Source organism: Platalea leucorodia, assembly GCF_965183815.1.
Source record: "Platalea leucorodia genome assembly, chromosome: 1".
NCBI classification, from domain to species: Eukaryota; Metazoa; Chordata; class Aves; order Pelecaniformes; family Threskiornithidae; genus Platalea; species Platalea leucorodia.
In genome coordinates, this window is record NC_138823.1 from 57512855 (window position 1) to 57525842 (window position 12988).

General features: G+C 38.7%; 1 protein-coding gene across 1 annotated transcript in view; it reads right to left on the minus strand.

Moving 5' to 3' along the window:
• PIEZO2 (piezo type mechanosensitive ion channel component 2) overlaps positions 1–12988 on the minus strand; it is a gene marked incomplete at both ends in the record, with an annotated part of 320116 nt that overhangs the window by 197477 nt on the left and 109651 nt on the right. Inside the window, one exon of the mRNA XM_082329045.1 lies at positions 4542–4667. Within this exon, the coding sequence (XP_082185171.1) occupies positions 4542–4667 (126 nt within the window). The remainder of the gene's footprint in view (positions 1–4541; positions 4668–12988) is intronic.

Genomic DNA, 12988 nt, shown 5'->3' on the forward strand with positions numbered 1-12988 from the left:
CTTCAGGGCTGAACAAAAAAGTTAAAGCATGGTGTTAAGGGCATTGTCCAAATGCCTCTCCAACACTGACAGGCTTGGGGCATCGACCACCTCTCTAGGAAGCCTGTTCCAGTGTTTCACCACCCTCTTGGTAAAGAAACATTTCCTAATGTCCAGTCTTAACCTCCTCTGGTGCAGCTTTGAACCATTCCCATGCGTCCTATCACTGGATACCAGGGAGAAGACATCAGCACCTCCCTCTCCACTTCCCCTCCTCAGGAAGCTGCAGAGAGCCATGAGGTCGCCCCTCAGCCTATTTTTCTCCAAACTAGACAAACCCAACATCCCTAGCCGCTCCTCACAGGACATGCCTTCCAGCCCTTTCACTAGCTGTGTTGCCCTCCTCTGGACGCATTCAAGGACCTTCACATCCTTCTTAAATTGTGGGGCCCAGAACTGCACACAGTACTCAAGCTGAGGCTGCACCAATGCTGAATACAGCGGGATAATCACCTCTTTTGACCAGCTGGTTATGCTGTTTTTAATGCACCCCAGGTTGCGGGTTGCCCTCTGGGCTGCCAGGGCACACTGCTGACTCATATTGACCCTGCTGTCAACCAGCACCACCAGATCCCTTTCTGCAGGGCTGCTCTCCAGCCACTCCTCTCCCAATTTATACTTGTGCCCAGTGTTACTCCATCCTAGAAGCAGAATCCGGCATTTGGACTTGTCAAATTTCATCCCATTAATCATTGCCCAATGCTTCAATGTGTCTAGATCCCTCTGCAAGGCATCTTGTCTCTCAAGAGAGGCAACAGCACCACCCAGATTGGCATCGTCAGCAAACTTGCTAATGATACATTCAACTTCTGCATCCAGATCGTTGATAAATATATTGAACAGGACCAGCCCTAGAATTGAACCCTGAGGAACAATGCTGGGGACCAGTCACCAGCCAGGTGTAGTCCCATTGACTACAAAGCCTTTGAGCCCTGCTGTTCAGCCAGTTCTTTACCCAGTGCACTGTGAACCTGCTCATCCCACAGCTGGACCACTTGTCCAGAAGGATGCTGTGAGGGACAGTATCAAAAGCCTTACTAAAATCCAGAAAAACTACATCCACCACCTTCCCTTTATCCACTAGGTGGGTCACCTTATCATAGAAGGATATCAAATTAGTTAAACAGGACTTTCCCTTGGTGAACCCATGTTGTGCCTGATGATTGCATTATTCTTTAAATGCCTTTCAATAGTACCCAGTATCATCTTCTCCATAATTTTTCCAGGAACTGAGGTTAGACTAGCAGGTCTGTAGTTCCCTGGGTCTTCCCTCACACCCTTTTTGCAAATTGGAATAACGTTGGCTAGCTTACAGTCACCAGGGACCTCCCCAGACTGCCAAGACCTTTGGTATACGATCAAAAGGGGTCCTGCCATAACATCCGCTAGTTCGTTCAGTACTCTATGGTTCAATTTATTTAAACTCAGGGAGATATTACAATTCCAGCACAATCAAAACAAAGACTAAATTTAAAGGAAAAAACAAACATTTTAGTATATCCAAAACCCCTTAAAAGTGGTATTTGCAGACAGCCCCTACAAGAGGGGCCACAAGCAAACTGGGAGTTAGAATTCAGAACAGTCTTGATAAATAAAACCATTTTGGAAAAAAATGGGCAAACATAAATTTCCATTATAATGCAAGAATACTCACCTACATAAATATGGGATTAGAAAAAATGGTCTGTTCTGCAGAAAAGGATTTGTGGGTTACAGTGAATCACAAATAAAGTGAGAGACAATGCTACCGTTGTAAAAAGTACCATATAGTAATACATAAACAGGGAGTGTCACTTGCAGACACTTGGGTAATCGTACTTCAGCATGTGCTAGTAAATTCTTAGCTGAAATACCACCTAGCTTTGGGCATTGAACTTCATGAAATATCTGGAACCCTGGGAGAAAACAGAAGTAGACCAACAATGATAAGACTAATCTCCTTCCTAGAAAACATGACTCATGAAGAAAGTTTGGAGGGACTGAAGTTGTGTGAAGAGAATGAGAGAAAAGAGTACATATGACAGACAGGACTGCAGCCTTCAAATACGTAACAGATAACCATAAAGACTAATGGAAAGATTTTCTCCATTTCCACATCAGGCTGAAGGAGGAAGACAGGACATTGTGACTAATGGGACAAAAACTTCCTAATGATAAGCATCAGAAGAGACTGTACAATATTTCCAGTGGGGCACATAGGGCTCAAGAATAAGACAAACAGCTGTAAACAAATGTTTTATTAATAGTTGATCCGGGTCTGGATAGGGAAACAGAAAACTCCAGTCTTCCAGTCTACACTTCTGTACTTGTTATTCAGTGAAAAGAGTTGAATAAACATTAACAGCTAACTCTCAAATGCAGCGATCATAACGCTGTGCAGACGCTATGGGCACAGTGCTGTCGTTTCTCCAGCTTTGCCTTAGCACACTGCTGTAGTCAATTTTGCAAAGCATTATTCATACAGCCAGGGAACAGAAATAAAGTAGGGCTGTGCCACCAAATAATTACAAGCAGAAGTACTACCAAGGTACTTTCTGAAACGGGAATTCTGTCTTCTTACCGACACAGTACCGTGTATGCTCTGGTGCCACTTAATGACAATAATTGATTTTATTGCCTGATCTAGCAAATGCCTTGGCCTTTTCTGTCCCCTTCATTCACAACGGTCTTTATACCTTCTTTAACTTCTCCTTCAGCACCCTGGGGGTCCAGCGTCCATAATGCCAGTATTATATTCTCCTCTTCATTAGCTTCACCTGAAGCTCACTGACTATAGTCACACCAGTAAACTAAATGGAGCCAGTTTGCCCTGCAAACATATTCAGGCACTGAAATTCAACAGCTGGATTTTTCGTATTACTAAACAGTTAAAACAATCTTCGAACAGTTTTGGTCAGCCAACTCCTTCTCTCCCAAACAACTCAGGCACAGTTTGGGAGTTCCTGTGGGACAAATAGCGTTCCCAACAGGCAATTTCAACCCACCCTCTGGGCCCAGGAGGCAGAGAGAGCTTAATGGTGAGGACGTGGGTCATCTCGCATCAACTGGCCTCGGTGTCAGAGAGCAATCTGAGGCACATTTAATGTACTACTACGGCCATACCCATTGTCCTGTGAAGCCCCAAGTAAGGAAATCATTATTAACAGCAGCTAGAATAGAACCTGTTGCACTCAGCAACTGTTAATAAACAGACAGAAATGGTACGTTCTCTCTGTTTCTTCAGGAGTGGACTCTTTAGGATAAAGTAATTCTTTTAATCAGTTCCCACCGTAGACCGCAGTTCCCACCACAGGAGGAAGAAAAAGCCAGTGGTTTCATCTCTGTCTTGGACAGTTAGGAACTCTCTACTCATACAGTGTCTAGCTGATGCAATTACTCTAATCTAAGTAAAAATCATGTCTTTTTAGTCATAAGAATGTCAAACAGATATAGGAAAGCAACTAATCCAGTTCACTCAATCAATAATATACATTTCTGAAAAAAAGAAAATACGTTTTTAGAGTCTGCAGGTCTGATTTGAACCAACAAAGCTCAAGACATTCCAGTTAAAACTGATATTTCATAAACACAATTATGCCTTTTACTTTAAGAAATGGTTTGAGTTAAAGGTGAAACAGCAATGCTCGCTCTAAATTTCCTTAGGATTTTGTTACTTTAAGTCAAATGCTTTACTTCATATAAGGTTTCTTATGTTGAATTGTAGTACAACTGTTTACTCAAGTGGCAGCAGCATACTCTGTGATAAATTAAATGGTCGTTTATCAAAGGTAGGCTGACAGATTTAAATGTTAAATGTAAGCATTGTAAGACAAGTACAAATAGTTTCTACCTGGAGGTTACACATCTAAATCACTGGATAGATATTTTAATTAACTTCTGCACAATAAAGAATGTTTGCTTATGAATTATTGAAGAACATTTCCTGAGAGAGGAAGATAAAAAATGTCATGCAATATATTTTTAAGTAGTGTTTACATATAATTAAAAATTGAAAATCCTTCTTCCAATACAACACAGGCAAGAAAGAGACAAATACTGTTTAGAAACATAAAACTTGGGGTCAAGATTTAAAGTTAAATTAAACAAACAAGAGAGTTCATCAAACAGCGACATAATACATGGGTAGAGGGGTTTTCATTACTATATCTCATTTTATTCTTAATACATTGAATTATGATCTAATAACACAAATGTGTAGCCACCTCAGGTTCTGAGGGAATTTTGAGAAAGCCTAAAAGATGAAGACATACAATAGTCAGTGCTAAACCCAAAGAAAATGCATCTCAACAAAATAGTTAACACACTTCTCTCATTTCTTAAACCCATCTAGTCTTCTTGCCCTACTAAAAGTAATTCTTAAGGCAACAAGCTGGGAAACAGAAGCAAGCTGCAAACCCACAGGAGTACAATGCTAAGTGCCTTCTCCTGAACGCTTCACCTTTCAAACCACTGAACCATTTGGATGCTTAAAATGATAATAAAAACTGAAAGGTTTTACTCACAGTTAAAACCAGGTTCAATAGTTTTTCCAGCTTCAAGACTGTTTATTGTAATCTGAAAGATGATGTGCAGCAGCAGAAATGATAGACTGGTGAAACACAGAGATTTTAATAATCGTCCTGTATGCCCTAAAAGACAAAATATACATACATACAGTTGGTGAATTTCTAAACATTGCTTAAAGGTTTTGAGTATAAAATGAGTTAAAATACCCCGATCAAGGATATTTCTACAAGTCAGTTCCATATTACTCATGATTGCCGCTTAAGGGTCAACATTATAGCAAAAAACATACTTGAATCATAGTGTCTTTGAGTACTCTCTAATCACAAAGTCCAATGATTGTTATTACTGATATTTGCTTTAAATTTTTGGATTAAAAAAAAAAAAAAGTTTCTCAAGTCTCCAGATAGCAATTTTACATCAATAATAACATCACAATGCTTATCACCACGTTGCCTGGTACAAACACAAAATATAGATGATACTTCCAATCTTGAGAAAATAAAAACCTGTTAATCTAGTTACTCTTTTCAAAACAAATTAGGTGGGAGGAGGGACAACAACACAAAAACCTCAGTTTGGCTCAAGAGCATAGATATACTTTCAAATGAATGCTTTGCTTTGTGCAGACTGCCCTCTTTCTCTTCCTTTAGAAGTTTCTGAAAATAATTTTCAGTACATACTGAAGAATCCTGTGACGGATACACTTGGTCATAGTTCCTCTATGATTTATTGGATATCTATAGCCAAAAGCCAATAGAAAATGTTTGACAAAGACTTAGAAAATGCCTTATAAATCCTCTAGGAAATACTCAGCTTAATCACAGGCAGCCAAACTTGCAAGGTATGAATAAAGTAAACCATTAGTATTTCAGAAAATACGCATCTTCAAGACTAAGTTGTACTGCTGATAAAAGACAACATTAAATATCACCCTACCTGATCTATCTGCAGTAAAATTCTATTTCCAAAGTATTTTATACCTAGATTTTACACCACCTGCTTCATGCATTTAAGGGTCATTTTTTTATTTAGATTAAAAAATAGCACTGCTGGAATTCTTACCCATGGTTACAAATAAAAGCCAAGGCTATGGAGGGCAGAACTAGGAGAGTATACCTGGGAAATGTTCACTCTACATGCAGCCTGTTTCGTTCGTATTTATTCTGCATGCATCTGTTATGACCAACTACTAGAAAGAAGGCAACTGTTCATATTCTGTATCTAGCCAGTAAATCACCTTTTTGCTTTATATTTGTTATAGTTCAAGCATGCCAACAATGGCCCGAACAGTAGTTTATAAAGCAAAGAATCAGATAGACATGATTCAACAATTTTAGAAAAAGTTATAGACTATCTCACTCCATCAGACTTAAAATTTTTGTTATATGATCACTATCTTGACTGCAGATTTTGAATACCAAATGCCTGTAATGAACATCCCTATTTTTTTTTTAAAATAAAGACATTAAACAATTCAAACAAAATGAAAAATGGCAAGAGCGAGCCTACGTATGAATTTCTGTGATTTGAAAAGGAAGATACATTCACTAGATGCATGCTTTGTATGACCTATTCACTAGTCTTTACTGGTAGGACACCAGAGTTCACAGAGAAAGCAGACAACTCGGGCTGCAGAGCATTACAAATAAAAGACTAGATTTTAAGTTCTTTGGATCAGACGTCATTTTTTGTTCCTCTTCTACAGAAGCTGGCCTGGTGTCCTGGCTTAGGACAACAACTTCTAAGCACTGTAAAAGCATAAATAACAAAATAACTCACGTTTTCAAAATCATTAGAAGAATGAATATATGACAAGCTACATGTTATTAAATCATTTGTTAAATGTGATGTTATAGGTAATGTAATCCAAGGACTACTAGCTTTTACAATTTTTTGGCAAGTTTCAATATTAGACGGTTTGTTCCCGCATTACCAGATCCCATGCTCATGGTATTACGAAAGCTGCATGTTCAGAATATACTAAAAAATTACGTATCTCAAAGCTGGAGACAAACAGTTTGACAACACAAACTCCATGGACTTAACAGCTGTGTTAAAATGTACAGATTTTAAAGACAGTCTGATGATTTCTGAAGTTTTGAGTCACAAACTCTCCTGAGTGCTCACGAGTTAGTTAATAATTCAATACATATCAAGCACTGAATTTTTCATATAGAACTGGATTTGGAGGGTTTTTTGATAGAATTGTTTCAGTCAGCCTCCACAGGAAAAAAAACGCAGTACAATTAGCCAAGGCACATTCATTTCCCAAACCGAACATAAAGAAATAAACCTATTAAAAATCTTGGGTCCATCTTTCAGTATTTCAATTGCCATAGCTCTCCAAAATAAATCTCAGTTTTAGACTTCATTTTATAAAGCCTGAAAACAAACATATTTGAATTGTAGATTGAACAAAGCATTTCTTTAACAAAGTCTTAACTTTTGCAACCCTTTTAAGAACTGTAGAAAATGTTGAAAATATATTTCTTGAAATGCTGAAATGTTGAAAAAAGATCTCCTTCTGCATGAGGCTAGGGAAAATTTTAAAGGATTATTAACACCCGTGACAAGAAATAGTGTCTCAGTGTACTGGTAAATATGGCTGGGGAAATACACAGCTGGAAGGCAGCTAGACATGTTCAGTGCAGGTTACTGCATTCCTCAAGAGCTGCTCTCTTCATGGCCATCAGTTGGACAGGACCACCATCAGATCGTACTAAGCTGGAGCCCTTTGCCTGCACTGCTATCAGCTGTGCCAGCAGAAACTAGACACAAGATGAATTTGGAGAAGAGCAAGAAATACTATGCCCCTGATTTCAAAAGTTTTGGAGAGAGTCAACAGCTTGGGAGAAATGGGAGTGCTAAAAAATCAGTGAATTACTGGATACATAATTTATGCCAAGGAAGAAGTGACAGATTTGGATAAGGGATGCGTTTCAATTTATAGTGGGGTTTGGATAAACCCATTTGACTGTATTTTTACTTACTTTTTTTTTCTTTATACTGGAAACTTAGCTCTAAATTACACAAAGAAAAAATTAACTGTATGTGTACAGAACTGAGATGGTGAGAAAAGAGACAACTGAAATTAAACTCCTGAAATAAAACAGAGCTGCTTCCGATGAGGAAGAAAGACTTTTGTCATCCTTCTTTAATTTTTATTTATTCTAATTCACTCACAGTTACAATCCTTTTGCAAAAAATATACCTTAACTGTTCAGTTGCCCTAACGTGAAAGTCCCTGGGGACATGAATGGAAGCTGAGTGTCCACCAGAGAAGGAAATACACATTGACCAGAGAGCTGTGAGGACAGAACAGACATGCAAGAGAACATTGCCCCAGCCCACATCATAAATCACAACACTTATTCCTTCATTTTTGTCTTATAGACTCGTGTATGTCCTCAGGACTAAAATAAGAAGAATCTTCTGGCAAAACACCTGGGTTTGTAGCTTGAGTGCTGGGTTCTGATTTTACTCACACCAGCGTGGTGCCACCAGCTTCAGCAAACTGCGGTGGGTGGAAAGGAGAGAGTAGATTTGCCTCAGAACTGGACTGAAAGACTAAGAAAAGTGAGTTTGCTTTCAGGTGCAGCGTGTCATTCCTAATGGCACCCAGTGGAATCAAAACCTAGCATGTGGCTTTAGAAACGTATGCTGGTGTATCTCGGAAACACACAGGGAGGTTCCTCCAGCCTCCTTGTCCCTCCAGAAGGCTCCTGGGAAAGGGCTTTTCCCCTCCAATCAAGCCTGCAGGAAGCCAGTCAGGATGCAAAGGCTTCATTACCCTCTTTCTCTCCAGCCCAGCTGCAACACTAAACTAGACTCAAGAGGGCCAAAAGCTTTTCACATATGGCAGAGGAATACATTTCTTATTTTTCAAAGGTAATCCAGCCAAGAGCTGGATTAGTGATGGCATGTCCCCCCCAGCCACAGGCATGTAACCTCAGTACAACTAACTGCTTGAATGTGTCCAACTACGACTGCTGCCTTCAACAAACACATGCACCTCTTTGACTTTGCCTACATCATGATCGTATGCAAAGATGGAGCCTGCTGCTCACATCATTTCCAACACAGAAAAACAGTACATTTAGTACATAATAAACATTACATGTTTAGACAGGCAGTCCCGTGATCTTTTCTGCTACCCCTTTCCCTAAAACAGCAGAGTATGACAGAATTCAATTTTTTTGTATGCCTGGAACTTCATAAGAGCTTCTTCCAAAAGGGTGTGCTAATAGGACATTGAATAACTGAATGGCCACTGAGACCTGCTTTAAAATCACATATATTAGCTTTTACAATATAATCTGACCAAGAGCCTTAGGCTACTGCGAAGAGCCGAGCATATCATATCATATCATATCATATCATATCATATCATATCATATCATATCATATCATATCATATAGATGCTGGGTTGCATCAAAAAGGGCATCACCAGCAGAGATAAAGAAGTCATTATCCCACTCTACTCGGCGCTTGTCAGGCCACACCTGGAATACTGTGTACAGTTCTGGTCCCCGTTATACAAAAAAGATGCAAACAGGCTGGAGGGGGTCCAGAGAAGGGCCACCAAGATGATCAAGGGTCTGGGAAGCCTGCCGTATGAGGATAGGCTGAGAGAACTGGGCTTGTTCAGCCTTGAGAAAAGGAGGCTTAGACGTGATCTCATCACCGTGTAGCAGTACTTAAAGGGGAGCTACAAAGAAGATGGAGACTCCCTTTTTACAAGGAGTCACATGGTGAGGACAAGGGGTAACGGGTACAAGTTACTCCCAGGGAGATTCCGAGGTAAATGTTTCACAATGAGAACAGTCAATCATTGGAGTAATCTCCCCAGGGAAGTGGTTGACTCCACTACACTGAACACGTTTAAGACTCAGCTGGACATGGTGCTGGGCCATCTTGTCTAGATTGTGCTAGAAAGGTTGGACCATATGATCCTTGAGGTCCCTTCCAACCTGGTATTCTATGATTCTATATCATATTATATCATCATGTCATACTTCCAGTTGCTTTCAAGGTGCATTTTCATTCCACACAATTTTTTTCTCTTTCTGATCTATTGGATGGGGCACAACAGAAAATTGGTTGAGTCTCTAACGAAGTTAATAATACTGCTAACAATTTATCCTGATTTTTTTAATAAGTAGTGCTAAGTACTAAGTAATCTTCTATATGCAGAAGGTGATCAGTTCAAAGGGTCAGTATCCATTCTGCATGCCATAATGATATCAGGAAAAGGAAAACAGAGGAGGAAAATAACAGATTCTAAAAATTAATTTAAGACTGTTTACTATTCCAACAGTGTAATTCCTCCATTATGACCATACCTATGCTGCATGGTTTCACCTAAAGAGTAGATTTAAGAGTGTTTGGGTGTCTTGTTTGAAGCTTTTATTACTTTGCACTTGGATTTTTTTTTTTAACTGTAACCTTAGTGTTGCATTTTCTGAGGTCAGTCAGGTTTGGGATAATTCTAACATCTCTTTAGCCATACATTGTAACCCAAACTGCTGCAACACTTTCAATTCTACTTCAACGGTTTTGCTTGGGAATTTTTGTAGACAACAATTTTTATTAAGATCACAGCAGATGAAATACCAAAGCACAGGTCATTTTTCACAAAATCTTTGATAGCATGCAGTGAGAGATAAATATTAATGTGCATTTATCTCCTGAACTAGTGACACTTCAGTTAATAACGATACTTTATTACAGCCATTCAGGATTTATTTTTTAATAAACCTCTTAATCATTAAGTGACAAACATAAAACTAAAGAGCTCTGGGGACAAGGCTTAATTGCAGTAAACTTCTGCAGCACAGGCAGGGTCAGTCCCACAGAATTTGTTTCAGCTAGAAGTCTTAAAATCTTAACTTCTTTATTTTCCATTAGGAAACCTATCATCACCTCAGAGCCTAGCTGGAACCAGGGTCCCGAGACCTTAATCTCCTGCTCCATGATTCCAAATAGGAGTCTGTCAACATCTTCTATACTGTAGATTGGGGCAGCTGGGGGTGGGAAGTTAAGAAAATATTTAATTCAAAACATCTGTCCTTTGGAAAAATCTGGAAGTTTAGGGGTCATATGATCTGCAAGAAAAAAAAAATCAAAACATCATAATTTCCGAAATAAAAGAAATCCCACCTTTGGTCAGCTCTGTTTTAAGTGCCTCAAGATATCACAACTAACTTACTGAGATAAATGCAAGAAAAGAGTTCTGATTTGAAGTTGGCTTCTGCCAAAGTTTCAGAGGTGATAAAAGATAAGAGTTGGATCCAGCTAATCATCAGAAAAATGTTATCACTGAGTCCAGCACGAACATCTGCCACTTTGGCCACAAGTGTCAAACATAGATTCACACATTTAAATGTATACACAGATGAAAGTTTATAAGCATGAAATAAGCACTGATATATCCATCTTCCATTTGACAGGAAAACATTTTATTTCAGTATAGGCAGTCAGCAACACTGAAGAATATGGGCCAGTACCCTTTCCTGAATTCATCAATACTACTGTACACTAAAGGACGCTTAACACAGCAGGACACCACCCAATGACCATGGAAGACAAAGACAGCGTTCAAATACGAGTTCTAAATTCAGTTGAGATTTTTAAGGATCGCTACAGGGTTAAACTTGCAAGGCACAAAGCAATTTAGCCCTGTCCAAGAAAGCACTTAAGCACATTCATGCATATCTTCGAGCACATGAACAGGGACTGAACGGCTCTCAATGTTGCATAAAAGGTTCATAAAATAAGACTGCTTCACTGCTATGGTATTGATACTCGATGTGACTCAGCCTTAAAGCACACAGCTTGCAAGCCAGTGGAAGTCAAACCCTTTTAGATACCTCTACACCTGTACCTCTACACTTGTACCTTATCAAATGTACACTGTACATTGTATATTGTGCAATGGCAAGCCACTGATCCACCAAGTAAAGTAACTGCATATCGGCTCCTATTCACTAAGTCTTACATGTACTTCTTAAGTAGACTCAAAAAAGATAACGCTTATATCATCCTGGAGCTGCCAGGAATTATTTTAATGGTTAAAAAAGTGTTATCATTTTCTACCCAAAATAAAAACAAAACTTACTTCCTCCTTTCTTGAAAGTGCTGCCATCCTTCCACTGCACAGGAAGCATAGTTATCAGTTCAGCTATATTTAGCTTAATAGAAAATGCATTAATTTTTTTTTTTTCCCAAAGAGTATCTTACATTTCAACATCATCTTCTACCCAGAGGGTCTGAGCTTACTAGAGCCTTCAACAGTGGGCAGACATCACCACTGCAAAAATACAAAACCACTTGGTTCACTGGCTGGATTTCCAGCAGCAAGGCAAAAACAGAGGGCAATTAAGTAATGCCATGATCCATTCTGTACCTGCCCAGGCCCAAGCCTTAATATGTGTATCCACAAACAACAGCTCAAAATTTGATGCTAGTATTTTTAGCTATGTTTAAAGCTATGTGCTCAGGCAGCCACAGTGAAATCCAGACCAGAGAAGTACAAGATTTCAGATTCAGAATTACCAGCAGAAGTTTCCCAATATTTGAACAGTTTTGTCCATGCTTTCCTGAACATGCTGATTTTTCCCATATGTAGCCAAATGTTGCAATCTACAACTGTGCCCAATAGAAAAATTTTCTAATGAATTTACAATAAAGGCATGATTCCTTAATTTCAAGCAACTTCTTGTACTATAATGTATTCCTTTGCATTTCAAATTATATTATTTCTTAGATCATACAAACAAAAGAATTCATAACAGTTTACCACAAAATATGTAATTATCTACAAATTTTACATTACTTTTTAAAGCAAAATAAGACATATTGTTCCAGGCTATGTATCTGCACATAAAATGCAGGTTCTTTTATATTCGGTCATATAATGTATTTCCTTACCTTTCTATTTCCGTTTCTCTCTCTTTTTAAAATACTACAGAGCTCTAAGAAGGGGAAAAAGTCAGTTTAGAGATAGACACTTATATTACAGGAATGCCAACCAGACTTGGGTAAACACAGTCAAAAATGTTATGTGTAATTAAAAAAAAAAAAAACAACAAACTGATTTAGAAATGAAAACATAAAAAGCGCTGCATAGGATAATAAATGCCTACTTAGGCTAGCTTCTTGCAGGATTTCCTGTTTTTCCTAGAAGTTTTCGTGCCCAGAATACTAACTAGAACTGAGCTGTATCCTCTGCATCAATAGACAATATCATCGTTCAAGCTAGTCATAATCTCTGACTCGCAAGTTTACACAGGCAATTTACCCATTTTATTAACAAAATATTTTGTCAGACAAGACTCAGAACTTAACCATTCGGTTTTTTTCCAGATGATACTCATAAGCTTTCAAAGCAAACAACAGCTATTGATGTCTGCTTCTTAATTTGACAGGTGACCGTACCAAGCT